This window comes from Ptychodera flava, chromosome 9 (genome assembly GCF_041260155.1).
Source record: "Ptychodera flava strain L36383 chromosome 9, AS_Pfla_20210202, whole genome shotgun sequence".
Taxonomy (NCBI): Eukaryota; Metazoa; Hemichordata; class Enteropneusta; family Ptychoderidae; genus Ptychodera; species Ptychodera flava.
The window spans coordinates 40,397,249-40,418,822 of record NC_091936.1 but is presented as its reverse complement, the minus strand read 5'-3'; the positions used below and the strand labels follow the sequence as shown (position 1 = coordinate 40,418,822).

Sequence of the window (21,574 nt, the reverse complement as noted above, 5' to 3'; positions counted from 1 at the left end):
CAATCAGCTCTCTGAACAAGATTGCCACATCACACCATGCTTTCACCCTACTCTCAAATACCTCAAGCTGTTATGTAATTGATTGAGGTCACAACCTCAGAGACAATGACATCAAAAGGAGGCACATTCCTGGCCTCTAGAGGGCCATATACAAATTTCTTAAAAGGTATAAACAAAGTTGAATTTAGAGATCAAAGAATCATAGCTGTTCCAGCTTGAAATGCACCAAAAGGTAAATAGGCAATTTGGCTGTAACAACAAACATGCACACATAAACACGCACACACACACACTCGAGCTAATGTAAAACTAAGCAGTCTGGTAAAAAATATCAAATTGTACACGCTAAGAGGTTCAACTTTTAAAACATAATTGGAAAACACTTCATTTTCCTCACTGTGAGAAATAGAAATATTGTACTCTGTATGCCTTCCTGAAGAGATGGGTTTTAAGTTGTGTTTTAAAAGAATACAGGGAAGGTGCGTTTCGAATAGAAACCAAAAGGGAATTCCACAGCATGGGAGCGGCTATCGAACAAGCGCGCTTTCCATAATTTAGCACTTATTACGTTGTCCCGTCGACTACCAATTCACCGCAAATCTTATGAAGATTGGAATTGACAGCTACCATGATTACTGGAAACATACTCTCACAGAGCTCTTCTATTATAGCTTTATGCTCGAGTGTCAGCTTGACTTGATATACTCATCGCACTAATCGGTCGACAGAATCAGGCCTGGACCAGACCGCAGTTACATTAATTGACATGGACGTGATCGTTAAACATGCCATTGTATATAACAGTTCAACGATGGATATAATATCTCCATGGAAACGTAAACCACGTGCCCAGGAAGACTTGGAATCAACAATGGTAGCTCATTCGCCATCTTCCTGCATGGACTTGTTTGCTCGTTTGTGACGAATAGATCTATATTGGTGGATTCTTTGCCCGAATGAATGTAGAGAAGAAGCGCTTTACAGGAAACCCAGTGAAACGCCCTCACACTGCTGACGGTAAACGTTACTGCATGTATATCATTACACGTTTCATTGTGGATTCTCTGTAGCGACCGCTCCAAAGCAGAATATCTGTCCTCTTCCTTTAACCTCTTGAGAATTTTGCAGTGAGAAGGATTGTTGACTACTCGAGTACTGTATACACAAACCTAGCAACGGATACACAACTCGGATCCATTTACACCGCCCTCACATTAGAAACTCACACCATTCAAGTCTATTGTATATCGCGTGCTTCCGAACATATTACCTGATAACAAACCTCCGAGGCCCAGGTTGGGAGGAGAAACATAACTGCGACGATTGGTTTGGCTTGTTCTCGTTTTACCAGGTGCGTTGCCATGACGGTCCATTGTTGCTCTCCTTCACAGAGACCTCAGCCTGAGTCCCTATCGTAGACTAGGATGGTCCGATACCTGCTTGTAGTCAGCTGCCCTGTGAGTGGATGCCCGCAGCAGTAAGTATATTCTACCACGATTTTGTTTTTCGCCGATGAGTTGTCGCCAGAAAGAAACGGTCAACCAGTACACTGCGAGACTTAGAAATTTATGATATCGTTGACGCCGTCCACAAGTCCTGCTTTTGGCGCCATTGTTGTTGAGCAAACTTTAATAGTAACATCGAGTCTCATTATGATCGAACGTTTCGCTAAAAGGAACAGCTGATGATGTAAAACTACTACTCTACATATATTTCCCTTAAATTATTAAGGAGCAAAGATGGTGTGGATTCCTCCAGATTTCATTTTACTTTCGGCGTCGTGTAGTCCTAGTCTGACAGAATTTCAGCTTCTCAAAACGCTGGATATGACAGTTTAATAAAGTTTAATAGTTACTCAGGGTCATTTGTTGGCATACAAAGCAAACTTTTACTCTTTTTAAGGGAATTTCTGGACATAGGTAATCGTTTTTTACAAAACGAAGACGTCTTGAGTTCCAAGGGGGCTTCATGTTCCATTAACTCAAAATATGCATTGCATAGGAAAATAATGCACAAGTTTCTGAAATGGGCAAATATGTCTTCCTATCTTTTGAGTACTGATTCCGGATTGAAACAAATCATGACTTTACTGTCTGTGTAATTTCTAAGAAGACCCTTATTTGTCGAAAGTTTTCTTGAGAAAATGTATAATAATTATGGAAGAACACCTCTTATGCAGTTGTTTGAGCGTCAAACCTAGCCATCCTTGTCCGCAGTTCATTTTCTCAGTCTGTAAAACATGCTCTGCATTTTCTCTTGCTCAGAGACAAAGTCCTCGCGTGGCAGTGTATTCATGATGGCGGCGCCATTTTCATCGACGAGCACGGCTACCTGTCGTGCCAACGTTACTCGCACATCGCACACATTAACAACTGGAAGTTCGAGTGCGGTGAGGTGCGTGGCCCTCACAAGCTGCAGAAACGGCACGGAACTGATTTAGAGGGATTCAGCCGCGCAGTAATACAGGGCCAGCCGTACCTCGCTAAAGAAGCCGGTACTCTTTGGATGAAGAAACTCATGGAGTCTTTGGAAGTCCAGTTTGGGTATGGAGACTTCATACTTTTCCTCTTTCTACCATCTACCACCTGCGTATTCGAATAAACTTTAACCTCCGTATTTCCCCCGACTGAACCCAGCCCATGCTGTCCCCGGCAACTTTCTCTAGCTTTAGCTTTCTTGGTTCCAATGAATGATTCGAATTCCATAACATACTAGCGTCAATTATATTAATTCTTGTTGTAGCTGTGCATGTGTTATTAAGTTTGTATTCAAGAAACAAGACCAAGGAGATTTTGCAGATCTGCATATGAGGTTTCATGTATCACAGGATATCTCCGTACTCGAGGCGTAAATGATCTACGAAACCGTATGCAGAACTGCGGGACAAGTTCCCCTGAATATCGTCTTGCAGCAGATTAGCCGAGTCATACAAACTCAAAACGCTCAGATTTAATTGGCACTCGTCAAGAAAGGGAAAACTCACGCCCTGCACATGACTTGTGAACGTATAACTAAAATTAAACTCTCGTACAGAAATATCATCAAGTTCAGATTTCAGTTTTCGACGAAAAAGTTCATTCTATTCTTTCCACAAAGGATAGCGCATTCAACATTGTCACGTGAAATTCGATAGGTGCATCATGAAAGCGATCAGGAGTCCAACAAAAACTTGGAATTTTGACGCCGATGCTGTTTTGTAAAATAAAACAAACAAAGTTGTATCAGTTTCGACGCTTCAATTCATTTTCACTCGGTCCGAAGAAATCCAAACTCTCGTGACTGGTTGACTGTAAATTAACTTTTGTCTAGGTCAGCTTAGAAGTGGAGAGGCTTATGGTAGATCTATACCGATTGTAGCTGTTCAATTTCAACCACCTGCTGTGCGAACGTGTTTCTGTAAACTGCCTTAGCGTTTAGGATAGCCAGATGTTTGAAGCACGTCAAGTGTATTTTGTATTTCAAGGTAAATCTCAAATTCTTTGTTTGGATGTTTTCTCAACCAACTGATATGTTTAAACAACGGATAAGTTTACAGTTTGACACGGTCGGCTTGACACTGTGCGTGGTGACACTGGGCTGACACTTAGCTATGTCCACCGAGTCGCCATGGCAACTTCGGGGTCAATGGTATACAAGATCACAAGACGGTGCTTGTCGTTCCTGCCTGTTGGATCTGAACTTGTTGCGATGCTGGTCGGAGAAAGTCACGTCTTTAGGCAATATTCATGTCTTTATTGTATTGTCAGAGAAAAGAGTATTGATGTCATCATGAAACAGACTGGAAAGTAGTCGACAAACACACCTTCTCCTGTCATTTGTACAGGACGAACCTTTAGAGAAATAGATTACAGTTTATGCTATTAAAGTCTTTCAATCCATTTAAATACTCTGCTAGTATACAGCAGAAATACATGTTAATGTTCCGACAGCCACAACAGCAAAACGAAAGACTTTGCACACGGTACAGCGAGGTTATACTTAAGGGAAACGATCGTCGTAACTGCGCTTGCGTGAGTTTCTTGTTTACAAACAATGTATTCCCCGCACAATATCGAGATTCACCTCATTATCATAACTGCAACATTTAAATTATACGATGTAGATTATGACGGACATGATTAACTCTCATCAATCAAAATCGTACCTTGGATACAGTGTTTACATTGGTCGTATGGGTCCCATACGAAGGCTTTGTATCCCTTTAACATATGAATTACATGAGTACAATTTCCATGGACATGATTTGATCTCGCGACGTTGATTCTTAGAAGGTGTTTCATCAATCATTTCATCTTAAAAAATAATGTGACTTTGTACATTTGTGTTTACCTCATTGGCTATACTGGCGAAATCTCGCATAATATGAACGCATATACGACTGCAATAGGGCATGAACTTTGTTAACGAGTAGGGCAAACACAGGAAATTGCAACTAAGGAAGTATGCCCCTCGAAATTGAATGACCCCCCCAACTTTCGTTCAAAATTTCCCTTTTGAAATCAAGAATAAAAATGGGGAGTGGGGACACCGTGCAAAATTTGGCCCCAGAGAAACAAATTACCCAATATTTACCGACACTTTAAATTCAAAATGGCCGCCATACCTGTGTCACAAAAGTAAGTAGGCAAAGACTTTAGTTTACTCCATGGACTACAAAATAAGCCCCAAGAAGAGGTAGACCACAAAAGAATTGTTAAAGTTTTGGAGCCGGAATGTCTGTCTAAGAGGCGCATTCTGCCTTAAAGAAAGTTTGTCATTATCTTCAGACTATCCAGTGGTTACTGAAATGATTCACTTGATTTTCGTGACAGCATGAGTGGTCCTGAAAGTCCCCGTCGAGGCAGGAGCCCGGGAAGATTGAGAGCCAAGGCAGTTGTGAAGAAAATACAATCACCAAGGAGGGGGTTCGCCGGCCAGCATTTGTTTTACGTCACGTGTCCACTGTCTACCTGTCTCGGAAGGTAGGTATCGATTTACCAGACTCATTGCTTTGACGGCTTTGCAAATACATTCAGGGCGGTATTCTTTTTGCCAACCGTTGAGGAAGAGTAAGTTTATTTCACTGGGGTTTGTGTTTAGCCATGCTAAATTTTGCTTTCCATAAAGGCTTCTTGTCAAAAACATCAACTTGTAGTTTCGGTGTTTTCTCACGTGAGCATTTTGATATCAAGCACATAATCCAAGCTGTCATTGGTGGCGCCGCTCAGTGTTTGAATGCTACATTTACGTACGCGGTCCATATAATCAGGCCACATATGAATTGAGTAGAGAACAACCACTGACTGTGGGAAAGTCTATTTTTCTACTGTCTATGCTAAAGTACTTCAACGCTAGGCTTCTTTGATGAAAAATTAATTTTATCGACTGGAGCACTTGGTAAAAAACGGCGACAACATGAACAATAAAAACAATGTACGAGCTCAGTTAAATTCTCCGTATAACTAACAAAAATGAGTGGCCCAGATTTACAGCGAAAGGATCGGCATACGTTTTTCTAGTCGCCAAATACGTATTTAAGTTATTATTTCCGCATTTTCCAAATCTTTTACTTCGCTGTATCGGCTGTTTAAAATGACAGTGTCAGACAATCGGACCAATTTTGTTTTCTTTGTTCTCCCGAGGGTTAAACAACGGTCCTCGAACTTACTAACTACAATACATTTCAAACCAAATATTCAAATTCAAACGATGAACACGTTTTAAACCTCCTTTTCATTTTTTGGCAACCTATAGACTACTTTCAATTTCTATTTTGTCTGTTACTGTTTCGACAATTCTCGTAGAAATCGTCTCTATCACTGGGAATGCACCGAGGACCAATCGCCGCTCTATCTTGACGACGATGGCTGGTTGACGTGCGAAACCTTCAATCATCGCGCAAAGTTGCGTCACTGGACTTTCGATTGTGGGGATCGCCGAGGAAGTCACGGCTACCGCAAGTTTATTGAGTGTGACTTTGAAGGGATCAAACAAGCCCTCTCGCAAGGGGTACGGCATTTTGACTCCCCAGAGGAATGGATCTGGCCAGTTATAGACAGCATCGCAGAGCAATTTGGAGTACGGTAAGAAAGGGTTAAGTCACTTTTCAATTTTTAGGTGATCGATCAAAGGAGTAAAATCCATTACCAAGCGGCGCATTGCATCGATAGAATAAGATTATTGCCGAGTCGTTATTGGTTTGTCTTTGTCGACTTCAGTTTTAGGGATTGTACGGGTGGTCCGAATCGCTAAAGCTCGCATTTGCCGAGCTCAAATATATGGTGTGGTCACAAATCTATGTCAAACCTTTTGCTTTTTTATATCTGACTCTTTTTATTTCCTATTCTTTCGGTGCTGGTCTCCGACAAGTGTTTCTAAAGAGCAAAGATAAGCAGAGGTGCATGTTTCGACATTCAGTTGTATTGCTCCTTCTTTTCAGATTTGTCGAAGACAAATTTGAAGCTCGATATCGACGGAGAAGTGAAGCTGAGAATTTGATAATGAGTAAGTATACCAAAATTAAAAGATCGATTTGGAAATTTAATGTCAGCTGATTGAAAAAGCTAAAATTGTTGGACACAACAGCTGGTTTCCTGTAAAAGAGAGGAATGCATTAGATTTTTATAAAATGGAGCGTTAATTCCTCCTCCGCGGTTGTTTTCAGCTTTGCTGCGCAGAGGAAACATAGGCATCCGCTCTTCGATTGACACTGGTGTCCAGGCTGACGTTGATTCTCACGACAAGGAAGAGAGAAACTCACTGAACGTAATCGATGAAAACTGCGACAGGGAAAGAGACGACGAAAAGGAGAGTAGAAGGGCAGAGGAACAGACGAAAGCAACGGAAAAGACACAGGTGTCACAGGACAATGAGATGAAGGTCGGGCCGAAAGAAAAAGCGAAGCAAGCTGGAGAGGGCGGGAAATCGAGAAGCTCGACCGCACAAGCGGAGAAAGTTGAAGATATCATACATCGCTACCTTGACAGACCTTACGTTAAGATAGTACACGACTACAAGGGAGAAAGAGAAGCTATTTCCTTGGCAACTAGTAATACTGAAGCGGACAGTGAGTCGAAACCTTTCTTTCTTTGATCGTCGACGGCAGCGAGAAGCGAAGTTTGGTTTCCTTATATCGGGCAAACAAGTTATATTGCTTGTATATTGTGGGAGACGAAACTTTTTGCAGGGCAATTAAGACTTCATCACTATTTTGTCTGGCTTCTATATGGACAAAAAGGGTATGGTGATACGTGTACTTGATTATAAACATGCCGTAATCAGGGCAATGACTGTATTTTACATAAAACTGCATCTCACCAGACAAGAATGCATTTTGAACTGAAGATGAATTAAAATAGTATATTATCCAAGGGGAAAATATAGGCTTAAATCTCGAATAGTTCAAAGAGTAAAATTTATTCGTGCAAAGCACGCATTCATTAAAACTAGCAATGTAGAAATATATGGGCATGTATGTTTGACAGTTTCATAAATTTGTCCCCTCTCATTCTTTGGAGAAAAGACGATGTTACACCAATTCTATACTTCGACTATACTTCTTCACATGCAGGTAATCGTTTACGACAGATCTTCGTCTTCCTTCAGAAGGGGATGGCGAAGAACTGGAAATCCGTTCTGCGCAGTCTCCCATGGCCCCCTCACTTCGACGACGGGAGACTGGAGCAGGAGATTAGTGCCATCGTGAGGAACAGTTCTGACGACGCCAGAGAACAAGCGTACCAGGGACTACTGCTATGGAGAAACTACTATCCACGCGCGTCGGAACAGAAGCTCCTCGCCGCGCTTAGGAACTGTGAGCTCGACTCACTGGTCGATGAAATCCAGAGAATGGACAACTCCAAAGCACAGCCATCGAATAGGGCGCCCTCACAGGTGTTCAGTTTGATGTGAAAGGATGCCAGGCTTCATCTATTCAAACTGCTACGCCAACCGATCTCAGATTTTATTGTTACGTAGCGTTTTAAGAAACTGCTACGCCAACCGATCTCAGATTTTATTGTTACGTAGCGTTTTGATGACGTACCTCGACTACCAAACTACTGCAGACTTCATTATGAGTAAAAAATTTAATATGTCGAATGCATCGTCATTTTACAGAAAGCAATCACTGGCAATTAACTGGACAAAGTCGGCCATTTTTCATGAATTTTGTTTGATGCAAGATACTTCTTATATTGTTTAACATGTTGAAAGATACTGAATGAATGGGTGACCATGCATATATTCGACCCATTTTTAGACACGATACATGAAACCATTGCAAAAATGAATTAATGGTCATGACCATTAATTCATTTTCGCGATGGTTTCACTTAATTTGTCTAAAGCCGGGGTCGAATATATGCATGGTCACCCATTCATTCAGTATCTTTCAACATGTCAAACAATATAAGTAATATCTCGTATCTAACAAAATTCATGAAAAATTGGGGACTTTGTCCAGTTAAGCTTACAGTAATTAGAAGACGTAAACAGTTGTGTTCAACTGAAAACGATATCATCAATCCTAAATTTGCTCATTAAAAAACCCAAAACTAACAAAACAAGAATATACGAATTGCATATATATATATATATATATATATATATATATATATATATATATATATATATATATATACATTATATATATATTTATATATATATATATATATATATATATATATATATATATATATATATATATATATATATATATATATATATATATATATATATATATATATATATAATGTAAAAAACACAGCAAAGAAATACCATTTCGACAAAACTTGTCCGTAACGATAAGGTCATCGAACTAATTAAATTATATATATAGTATGTATATATATATATATATATATATATATATATATATATATATATATATATTATATATATGTATATATATATATACATATTACATATATATATATATATATATATATATATATATATAATATATATATATATATATATATAATGGCGTAGACAGGGACCTAGGTATGACTTGATCAGTGTATTCTGCTGCTAGGCGACGACAGGGTAAAATAAAGCATGGGAATATACACTAATGTTAAAAATCTGTAAATATTATCGACACCGCTCTTCTGAATGTGAAGATATTTCAGATGCAAAGTCGTTATCTTCGCTGTACAGACTCTTACCCATCATTATAACTGCACTATCAGCAGGCTTTAGGAATTTACATGTCATCCGAATGCAATATAACAGTCGTTTGATTACTCTTATTAATCACCGTCCCTCCACCCACGGTGTATTAATCTATGTGTAACCATGGCAAAGAAATACCATGTTGACAAAACGACTAGTCCGTAATGATGAGGTCATCGCACTTATTAGATAAATTACATTTTATACCTACAAAAGAAGGAAATGAATTTTGACATCAGTAAAGTACAATAGAAACCGGCATCAACGCTGACGAAAATTCTATAATATAAACGAAGACTGCAGAAATGTGTTCCCCATGAAGAGGATATTTCGCTGTTTACAGAGTGAGAAAATACTGTCTTTTCTTGGCATGCCGCCTGGTCCTCTGAGTGTTGCAGTTTTCTTAATGTGTAACGTACTTCTCTCTCCAATGTAAATGTCAGGTAGACACAAAACTTGTCAAAATACAGTTCCGAAGTTAATATGTTCGAAACGAAATGTTCTAAATTTCACAATCGTTCAGGTGAAACAGTATACATGTACCAAACAGTGTACATGCATCAAAGGAGTCAAATATCTGTACATGATTTTTAAAATTACAAAGTACATGTATTAATTCAGTGTGTTCATCACTAGGTTTAATTCGATTAATTCCGACACCAGTCAATCAAAGTATCATTAACTCGCCAACTATCGCCACTCAATTGAGGAGTTAGCCATTTCTTTTGTTGAAAATGTTTTGATTCAAAGCATATATTTTCCTTGTAGTTTAACCAATATTATGACTATCTTTTTTTTCGATTTTTTGGCATTGTTTTAACAGACTTTGTGTTTGCTTTGCCCTTTTGTGCTGTTAGGATTATGACGTTTCGGGAAGGGTCTACTCATTGTCTAACAGCATAATTAGCAGATCATTTGTAAGCAAGTGTAGAGTGCCGCTTCACCGGATATGACGTCATTGAATGTCAAACTATGGAATATTTGCATACTGGACATATCTGGCATAATAAAAATATAAAGTGTGAAATATATATTGAAGAATTTATTCAAAACTATCCAAAATGTTGAACGATCGAATGATTGCATGGCAATTGGTGAGTGTTGACAGTTTCATCGACTTTAAAGGTATACAGTCTCCTGTAATCTAAATATGCCCATATATGGTCAAAAGAACATTCCTTGGTATTCAAAACACCAATGTGAGGGCGCTGTTTTTAAAAAGCGGCCACCCGCTTAAAATCTGTGATTGGTTAGATTTTCTCTTTCCATGGTAACTGTGGCAAAATTGGAACAGGTGACAGTATACCTTTAACTTTGCTGTATTTTTCATTATTAGGTTTTTTTGTAACGTATAGTTTGCTGTTCTACTCCCAAGGTCATATCATGTCGACATGCATAGTGTTCAGCTTGTTGATAGAATCTGTCTGTTCGTCATACTCGATGTGTATTTGTCGACGACTGAATTTAGGTCCAGACTAGAATTAATTTGTCAACAATATCATATTGCCGATGTATATAACGCATTGCATTTGCAAAGCTATAGTACTTTTCAGTTAAACACAATTTTACGAGAAGAATAAGAAAATATACCCTCTTCACAGAATATAAATTATCAAAATATTTTCAAAAGTTATAGCATGCTATTGCCCACTTTACCGGTAAATAGCTTTAGGCGTGGTACGCATGTCAGGTAGGTTTTCCACACCAGGAATGTATGTTCGTTTCTACATGATTGACAAAAGTTCACAAATCCTTTGCTTTTCTGGCTACTGTGTCGGCAATCCTCATCAGTTTGCATTCCACTAGCGTGTCAATCAAGTTGCTCTTTGTCGCCATTTCCCCGGCAACCTCCTCCCATTTCTTGAACGCCATATATGCCTGCTCCCTGAGACTGCGTGTGTGCTTACGAATCTCGTTAATCTCCCCCTCAACCTGTGGGACAGTGACACCCTTTGGCCAAGGCAGCTTTCGGAAAATGTTCGGCCATTCTCGGCCAATCGGAAGCGACTCCTTCAGGTACTGGAAAGTCGACTCCAGTGCTGCGAGCAAAGAAGTATTTATCTTACATTAGTTATGGCATAACGGAGTATTGGTTTAGAACAGCGGAAGCTATTATGAAAAAATGGTTTACATGGTGTTGAAATTATCATGTCGAGCCTGCAAAGAGCATACTTGCCCTAAAAACCACAGGGCGTTGTCTACATGTCCGTCCCCAGGGGTGGGTAGGTGTTTCGTTGTATCGCTAATAAAGATATATTCTACCAACCTTTGGTGTTTCGGTCTTAACTTAGCACTGCCCTTGACAATCTTGCGTATACGTTTTATCAACATGCTGCGTCTATTATCTGATGAGTTTGAGTGCCTAATTAACCAAAGTAATAAAGGGTAAACTACTAATCTTTGGACGCTCTCACCAGATTATCACCGGATTAAATTTGACAAAGTCAACAACGAACGCACCAGCAAGGTAAATCTTCAGTTATAGATAATAGACGCAGCATGTTGATAAAACGTATACGCAGATTGTCAAGGGCAGTGCTAAGTTAAGACCGAAACACCAAAGGTTGGTAGAATATACTTTATTAGCGATACAACGAAACACCTACCCACCCCTGGGGACGGACATGTAGACAACGCCCTGTGTATAAACTCGTGACCGTCAGTTCGGTACGTGAGAACTTTGAAGCCAATGCAGTGATTTGCACATTACAGCGTTCAAAGCAACATAGAATAAAAATATTTCGAAAACTGTTTTGCTTTACGCCAACAACTATTCTAGCTCAACTTTTACGTGAATATAACTGGCAAAATTGGAGCGAAAAGGAAGGTAGCGTCACCATTAAGGGAGAAGCAAGTTCTCCACTGTGTCACGTAATGGACATGTATGGTATCTCTGTTTGCACATAAAGTTGAACTCTCTCACAGTTCAAGAGCTTGAATGCCCAACACTTTCATAAAATGTAATCAGGGCCATTTCGATTTCGTGAAGGTCAAAACTTACTGTCACACTGACTCTGAGAAGAAATTGCTGATTGCCCGTCAGTGAAATTTAAAATGGACAATGCGCAACTGACAACCAACGTCCTTAAATAACGAACCATCGATCGCCGGTTTGCCTGGGCGTTGTAGACGGTTTGTACCATTAGGCCAGAGGAAGTACCACGGTATGGTATAAGCAACAATACATCTCAGGCCCTATGTACAATACGTTTCACTTCACACGACTCACAGATGACCAAGCTACTCAAAATAATCTTGAAGAGGATGTCTGCAGCGGTGCAGTATTATAGTTGCTAGCGAGCTATAAGTCATACATTTTGTCTTCTCAACACTCTGAACTAAGTTCAACAATGTTAGTTGAAGAAATCCTGCATGGGAACAGGTTATTTATGGTCGTTAAAGCTTTCTTGTGTTTATGCACATTGTACAGATGCTGTAATATAGAAACAACAACTATCTAGGCTTGTCAATCCTTGGTTATCGTCTTCCAGTTGAAAATAATCGATGTTACGATCAAGCCAAGTACATCATGGGGCTTTGATAGAGAACTCAAACGCGTAAACAATCGACCAAATCAACGAACACAAAATTGAAAACTTCCTATGTAATCAAGCTCATTCTTTACGTGACGCTATCAGCTACGACTTCCTTCAAATTGTTGACGACATTTCTGGTTCTCAAAGATTCCGTCACCGAATTTTGTCATTGAAAACAGCTTTTGACGGGGATCTAAATTACTTGACAATTTGAAATGTTACCACGTTTAATCTCCTGAAATGACTGTATTCGTCATGAAAATTGTGGATATTTTTTGAGGAGCTATCCCAGAAAACATTATATTAAAAGTACAACAACTCGATGCGCATCCATCTTTTATAACATGTCATTTCAGCAACAGCGTTGACACGGCTACCCCTTGACATTTGAAATATTACCGAATAAATTATTCAAACAATTACTGACGCAAAATGCTTAATCAGCGAAATTATCAATGTTGTGAAATACCTAGACCTACATATGTGTGTTGGTTTGAAGATTCTTACCTCGTGACCGACGTGAGATTGACGTCATAGTATTGTCACCAATTTCAGGTAATATTGGGCTGAGGTCCCTCTGGACAGCTGGACTTGGACTAAGAAACGGACTGGCTGAGCTAGTGTATAACTTCTCACTACTTTGTGAAAACGATCTTGCTGAAAATTACAAAAACATTTCATTGTAAATGGAAAGATTCATAACTTATCTGACGTTCTGTCTCTGAAAATACTTACAGTGATGGTAAACATGCAGGATATCGATTATATATATATATATATATATATATATATATATATATATATATATATATATATATATATATATATATATATATATATATACATCGAAGTATACAGATGTTCTCGTGGAAAGTTACAGTGCTCGATGCTAAAAGCTGAGCGTTATAAATAATAACACAAAATTACTTCAAGTACAAAGTAATTATATCTGTTACTTAAGTTTCATGTATTCTGCAATCATCAGACAGAAGAAGTCTTCTGTCCGATGATTGCAGGATGCATGAAACTTAACTAACAGATATAATTACTTTGTACTTGAAGTAATTTTGTGTTATTAATATATATATATATATATATATATATATATATATATATATATATATATATATATATATATATATATATATATATATCACTATTTAAGTGACTCGGCTGAAGCATGGTCAACATCATGATCTAAGCCAGCGCATTACTTCATGAAAACGAGTTCAGTCTAGTGCCAAGCCGACTAGTTGCGGCGCGGCTGGCTAGAGCATCAGACACCGGTTGCGAATGAACAATGACCGACTGACGCAAAGCCTGTGACAAATAATGGCCCGGACGTACCTTTACGATTGACAGTGCGCGCAGAGCATGCAAGACGTCGAGAAATATGTTGCTCGACAGGGAGTAATAATAATAATTTCTCATACAGTAAACTATGCTGAAAGTGTGTACCAAAACCAATTGTTCGAATGAATCTTTCCAATGCACCCTTCTAAAGACCGAACAAACAAAACAAACAAACAAACGAAGAATAAACAAGTTTACTGAGTTGATATTGTTTAAGCATATATCACCATGGCAACAACTCGTCACTTGATGATTACTACGATTTCAAAATGAGAAACGCCTATTCGGTGAACAAGTCTTTTCCATGTGAATCAGACTGAGCAGAACAATGCTTAAATGGCGATAAGGATTCTTTTCGATGACCACGTGGTCGTCATTGTGTCTGTCAGTATCGCTGAAAGAAAGGTAGCTTGCAGTCTTGTGATTGCACATCGAGGTAGACGACGGTTTCAGGTGTTTGAAATGTGTTTAATCAGCCGTAAAAATACAAAAGGTAAAAAGAGAGAATTTGCTTTGACTTTATGAACACAAATTTATCGGTATGAAAGAAGAGCATGAATTATCGATGATTTATTATACCTGACGAATATCGCTAAAACTAAATTAGTGTTTTTCCTGCCAACACAATTAGAACGCTTTCCAGTCCAGTTCCCATGTTAAGTCGTAAAATTGCTTCGTGTAATTAGAAAGTCTGCATCTCTCTAGATGAATTGTTGTAGGTGACAGTGGGCGGTGCTGATGTTGGGGCCGTGTCCCTGGCAACACGGTGTCCGAGCGACCTAACTCATTGTATCGTATTATCAGTGTGATAATTTGGCGTGATTTATATGGGTAATAAAGCGACTCCCGTCTGAAAACAGTGCGCCTATATATATGCGGAGTTAGGACCGAGATACACACGAATCGAGCGTGAGAATGGTGAAGGTTTTGTGCAAAGGTTGATCGCTCAGCGTACTGGTGCTCAAGTCACAAAAAGCGGGCATTTCGAGACAGGATAATTGTCTCGAGTTTTTAAAGGAAACTATCGACGACCCTGCACATGATAAAAAGGCACAAATAAATAACGTACGTGTGTGCGCTTCCTTCGGTGACGTCATTTATTGCTTGATCGCAAGTAAAGTTTTATTTTGTTAAGTCTTCATTAGAGAGTTGACGTCAAAAAGAGAAACGATCAACGAGGAAATATTGTCAAAATTTGGACAATTTCGTTTCTGTGTCGACTACTGCTACAGTATAAACGATACTGTCCCATAATGCACACATAATTTCGGTTGATTTACTTGCACTTTGTTAAAGTTCACTGTATGTCTTCTTTCATAGTCTCTTTGTATTTCAGAAACGGCGACTATTTAACGGAATTGCGACCTCGGCTGCTGATGAATACATATTCGACACATAAAATTGACATATTATCGGTCAGTGTAGGTGTTGTCCTGGTAACCTATATATGGGATCCAGATTCGTGCCCTTCTTCTGTAAGTTGGGTCGAATGACAAAGACATTTTGGTTCAACCTTTTGACTGCCCCTTTTTAATGAGAGAAAATTCTGTTGGGACAGACAAAGAGACAAGAAAGGGGCAAAGTCCAATCATCTGGCATTATTTTTGTTTTTTTTTGTTTTGAGTTGGAATAGGGTGTTTTTTGCTGAGCCTTCCAACACAATATGCTGAGAATTCCTGTTTGTTGGAAAATAAAAATTCAACATTTTCGATGACGTAGAGCAATAACCATTTCAGAGTGACAACCGAAGGCTGAAGGCCAGAGATTGTGCATACACGTATTTTAGTCAGTAGGGAAAACAAGAGTAACGTCAAATATCAAAACGACTACACAAAATCAAAACAAAACAACAAAACAAAACAAAATGGGTACCTTCCTTGAAAAGACATAGCTCAGCCTTTATTTTAACTGTCATAATGTGATCGTCTACTTGAGTTGTTAAATTAAAGTGGCACTCCCATTTGGTAACATTTTTAAAGTACATTTTTTTAATGCCAACGGTCGATATTTGACGTGGCGACTGCGCGCGGATCACGAGATATCGATAAAAACATGTCCTCAAAAAAGTAAAAGTTTGAATTCCAGTGGCCCACCTAAATTCAGCTTCCCGAACATCGAACGTTCGGCACTGGGGCCATTGTCAACTAAGCTATGGAGTACGAGTTTACGCTTACGCTGCTGTATGCCACAGTACCACTCGCCTCAGTGATCGGTCATGCCCCCTGGGGGAAAGCCGAGTCTTACTGACTCTGAGAAAAAACGGAAAATAGAGTTTGCTGATTCCAACAGAATTCGCATAGGTGACTAGCACAGTTACGTGCGGTTGATAGCGGCCGCCGAGTGGTATGCATAGACGCTTACCACGCGCGGGGCGTACTGTGTGGCAGACGACAAAATGTAGTCATCGGAGGCAGCTAATATTTTACACGTAAAAACTGATGTTTAGGCCTATGTGGTATTGGTTAAAAATATAGTACAACTGATTTAGAATAATGAAAACGACAAAAACTACGGAGAAGTTTTACAAAACTTACCTGAGGTAAAGGCATAATGCTGTATATAAAGCCTTTGCAGTGGGAAATAAATTAATTGCGTCGTTCGAACTTATTCTAGACTCCCTAGAATATCGTCAATCAGCACAACAACAAAATTTCGGGGGATTTCGGGTCAAAATCAGAAACGATCGTAAAACTTTGGGATGTGAAAAATACGCTCGGGAAATGACATATTTTATCGATATCTCGCGATCCGCGCGCAGTCGCCACATCAAATATCGACCGTTGGCATTTAAAAAATGTGTTTTAAAAATTATACCAAGTGGGAGTGCCTCTTTAATTACCTAGTCGATAAAATTTGTATGACAAACACGATAAATTGCTATATCTGCGTGAAAAACAAATATCAGCTCATTTTTTTCTCTCGGTAGTGCAATTCATCCATAATTTATGTAATGTAAACCGTACTGTCGATTCTTCCAAATTAGTTTTCCCCTTGGGATTCACTGTACGTTCTCTTCAAAATGTTCCGCCTCTGCTTGACATTTCATAGAAGAACAGTCCTTTGGCAACACAGTGGTCTGTTTTTTTAATGAAGGAACTAAACGTAACGAATAATTGTTCCTTTCAAGCACGGATGACAGATAGTTGAGGCATTGTCATAGAAACAATGTTGATGTACATCGTATTCGTTTTGTTGTTAGGTGGTAGTAATCATCAACTGTGTCCAGAGGACGATTCGCATCATGAAATAGTTGGGGCGTGGGACATTATCACGTGACTTTTATGATGATATTTTTGTTGTTATGACGCTATGACATTAACCATGTATATTGTTTCCTTCTGAACGCAGCTTTTGCTGAAAATCAGAAAATCAAGATATGAGGTTCTTTTACAAATATAGGGATGAACCACTTTATATATTTTGCCGGGTGAGGGGATGGAGGAAAAGGTCCCAATTGCAACGTTAAAGCAACTGTATTGTCAAACTGAGGCAAAGCTACCCTTTTTTTAAATAAAAAACCACTTCAGTTAAAATACGTGCAATCACAGTGACCTGAATTTGAACATTTCAACAGCGAAACATCACATGCATATGCAGACGGATCTAATGCCGCCTTGCCTATGTTGTTTAAGGAAGTACTCGCCTTGAAATGAAAAAGACCCAACCATTAATCCAAATTTTCCTCAATGGAACTTTCAACCATATACTCTCACCAAATGACAAGAATAAAAATCAGGGGTCACCGTGCAAATTTTGGTTCTTTAGAAGCACGAAACATAACATTAACCGATATTTACTATTCAAAATGGCCGCCATCAGTGGGTTTACTCTATGGGGATAAATGAATTTTCGATATTCGAAAAACTGAGACTGTGAAAACTCTACTTACTCCAAGGGCTTCAAAATGAACTCAGACAAGTGGTCGACCAAACAGTATTGTAAAACTTTCTGTCTCCGAGCACATTCTACCTTAAGTACCATGGCTAAGGATTTACTTTGAACTGTGGTGACTAAGGTTAAGCTTACCATAATTTAATTTCTCAGAATTCTGTTGAACACTCTTTCTGAACACTGAGGTTAAAGTGTGCAGTGTATATGTATTTAGAGATGGCTTGTGTTTGGTTGTGTGTCTATACACAGAAGTATACTTTGAAATCTGGGACATCAACACCACGCAGTCACAGTTCTCTTTGCCGCGTGCAGACTTATATAGTTTATAACCACTGTGTTTCTATCATTCCGTATGCACTACGTCCGTCCATCCCTCCCTCCCTCCCCATCCATCATTCCACCCACCATTCCATCCATCCATCCGTCCGTCCGTCCGTCTGGACACACATAGATAGATAGATAGATAGATAGATAGATAGATAGATAGATAAATAGATAGATAGATAGATAGATAGATAGATAGATAGATAGATAGATAGATAGATAGATAGATAGACAGATAGATAAATATTCATAGATACATACATAGATACATACGTACATACATACATACATACATAAATGCATAGATACATAGATACATACATAGATACATAGATACATAGATACATAGACATAGATAGATAGATAGATAGATAGATAGATAGATAGATAGATAGATACACACATACATACATACATACACATACATACATACATACATACATACATACATACATACATACATAGATACATACATAGATACATACATAGATACATACATACATACATACATACATACATACATACATACATACATACATACATACATACATACACACATACACACACACATACATACATACATACATACATACATACATACATACATACATACATACATACATACATACATACATACATACATACATACATACATACATACATACATACATACATACATACATACATACATACATACATGCTTTTTAGTTAAAGAAGATGAGAAGTAAGTCGATGATAATTACCTTCGTTTGAAAAACTACCAAGACTTTTCGTCAAAGATTCTGAGCCTGAAACGTGTTGGACTAAATGAATCTTCCGGAGCATGATTCCATCCAAACTTTCCACCTTCCCATCAAGGTGACGTAAGTCAGACTGTATTTCCTTTACACGCTTCTGTAGTTCTTTTCTCCTTATCTCCAGGCCTGCAAGACGTCTGTACTTGAACTCAAGGGAGTCTCTCTCCTGTTTCTTCTGCGCCAGCTGCTTCCTGACCCTTTCAAGTCTGAAACCAAGAGAAACGATTGTGCTTTCCAACTCTGAGGCTTTTCTCGCAAGTTTCGTAATTTCTTTACTCAGGTTGCCAACAGCGATGATATCTTCCACGGAATCGCTAGCGCTGTTGCTAACGGACTGTTCCATTTCGTGATTCAATTTCACACGTTTTAGTTTGCATGATTCCAGCTCTAAGCCGCTGCGGTTGATTTCGTCCGAGAGGCTGTTCTTCTCATCCTCAAGGCGTCTGATTTCTGAATTGAGAAACTCCAATCTCTGTCCGAGACTCTTCACGTTCTCAGGGACCCGTAGCTTGACAAGCTCCCGCTGTTTTGCGATCATGTCACGACGGAGGCTCGCCCTCTCGTGCCTCACGGCGTCTCTGTCCTTGCAAAGCAGGTCTACGTAATTCGTGTCTCCCTCCAGCCATTGATTGACGTTCTCGAAGGCGTCTGCGAGCTTGTCAAATAATGACTTGAAGAAGTCGAGGACCGGTTCAAACAGAGCCTCGCCCGAAGTGACACCCCGTGCGATTGCTGGATGGCTTGGCGAGCCCGGGTCCTGGTCTTGCTGGAGAATGGACCCGGATATTTCTTTACATTTCAGTGGCAACGATAACCTGAGATTTTTCAGCTTCTCTAAGAGCTCTCTCGTCTGGTTCTTCTGGTCAAATTCTTCATAGCCCCGCAAATATGAGTTCAATGCTTACATATATCCACTAGTTTATCCCAAACAATCTGCAAATCCCTGATTATGTCTCGACAAAGAGTGTAAAACCGTTTTACCTCAGCACGTGCTGTTTTGTCCACTCCCCTCAGCTGCCTCAGTTCCAGTGTAGTTAGCAACTCTTCTAAACTTTTGAGCGAACCAACCAAGGGAAAGCGTCTCTTAATGCTGTCCTTGGTATATATCCTCCCGAAAGCCCTGGCTAGAGTTTCGGCATGCAGGTTATTGTCAAGCTTTTCTTTACATTTATCGCTTTCTTCCCGGCATTCGGTCAAAAGTTTGTGTATCTCCGATCTGACGCTCTTCAACTTGAGCTGGTCGACACGAGTGACGGCTCTGGAATAGGTTGGCAAACGATCGCTCCGTCTTGGCGAAAGATACCCCGCCATTTCGCGAAGCCGGCCCGACACGTCTTTCGACACGTACGTGAAAGGTAAATTCACAGGTTGTCAACACGTAGCTGTGTATGTACTCAACGTTTCGCGTCAGACTTTGTCTTCATCTCCGTCGAGCTGTCATAGCTATCCAACCCCACTTTTAACTGGCTTTACCTAGGAAGCTGTCTTCTCTTTCTCTTTCTTGAGATCCAGACACAGCAGAGACTTCAAAAAAGGTGTTCGCATAAAGACTAGGTCTTCGTTGTCATATCGCGATCGAATCTAAACAAAACGCGGTGACCCGAACGACCCCGCACAACATCTCATTCAATCGTTACGCACATCGCGAGATGTCGTAAAAAAGAACGCATTGACGAATTTTAATCTTTTGTTTACTCCGACAATAACAGACCGCTATGTGAAATAAATGCGCAGTTCAATACTTTATATAAAAGCAACGAGGTCATGAAAATACCGTACCTCCGGTAACTGCTCCCGATTATTGACAAATGAACAGAGTGGTGACGTTCAGAGATGGTCAGCCTCAGACGAACAATAGCTGCGCAGTCAAGTAACAATGGCGATTGGTTGCCTAGCAACGGCCTCTTGAAAGCAAATGTGAAATCTGTGTGAAAAGCTCAAGTTTGTTAAATGATACTAAATGAGAGTCCAAGGCAACCATATAAGTTGAACTGGAAGCTATTTTACAGTCATTGACCTGTGACGATACTCAAGTCACGAAACTTGACAGAAAAAAGGATCATGGATGAGACCCGCGTCATATTCATCCGCCCGTACGTCCTTGTGCGGGACAAACAAGTATCAAAACAGGAAAATAAGAAAAAAATCAAAGGTGAAAAGATGTGCATTTTTCAATTCAAGTTTAATTGTTTGAATGATAACGGAATGGTATTTTCTCGTGTGTTTGGAATCATTTTACATTAGCTAAAACAGCGGATCAAAGGTCATGCGTTTGCTAACGTATAGCGTCACTGACCTCCACTCAAATTGCTTAAGTTCTGCAGCTTCTCAGGATAACAAAGCAGAAATTAAACGAAAAAGGTCCAGATTTTGCATAATGGGCCCTTCCCTCCCCCCATGGGATCAGATAATTATTAAGCCAATGAAACCAATATGATCTTAAGAATGTCAATTACATTGTATATACGGTAGATTTCATGTGAACAACATCCTGTCGACTACGTGTCTGAGCTGCCTCCA

The 21,574-nt window shown here is 39.4% G+C and overlaps 2 protein-coding genes across 2 annotated transcripts; one reads left to right on the top strand and one right to left on the bottom strand.

Moving 5' to 3' along the window:
- Positions 1-1,195: 1,195 nt before the first annotated feature.
- On the top strand, positions 1,196-8,380 carry LOC139140987 (uncharacterized). The gene is made up of 7 exons (XM_070710509.1): positions 1,196-1,477; positions 2,265-2,543; positions 4,812-4,961; positions 5,784-6,062; positions 6,419-6,483; positions 6,644-7,045; positions 7,550-8,380. The coding sequence occupies exons 1-7, from the start codon at positions 1,425-1,427 to the stop codon at positions 7,888-7,890; spliced, it is 1,569 nt and encodes a 522-aa protein (XP_070566610.1). The 5' UTR covers positions 1,196-1,424; the 3' UTR covers positions 7,891-8,380.
- A 601-nt stretch (positions 8,381-8,981) lies between these two features.
- LOC139140986 (uncharacterized) lies at positions 8,982-20,678 on the bottom strand. Its single transcript, XM_070710508.1, has 3 exons — positions 19,001-20,678; positions 13,197-13,346; positions 8,982-11,192 (listed from the first exon to the last, which is right to left on the bottom strand). The coding sequence occupies exons 1-3, from the start codon at positions 19,590-19,592 to the stop codon at positions 10,897-10,899; spliced, it is 1,038 nt and encodes a 345-aa protein (XP_070566609.1). The 5' UTR covers positions 19,593-20,678; the 3' UTR covers positions 8,982-10,896.
- Between the last annotated feature and the right edge of the window lie 896 nt (positions 20,679-21,574).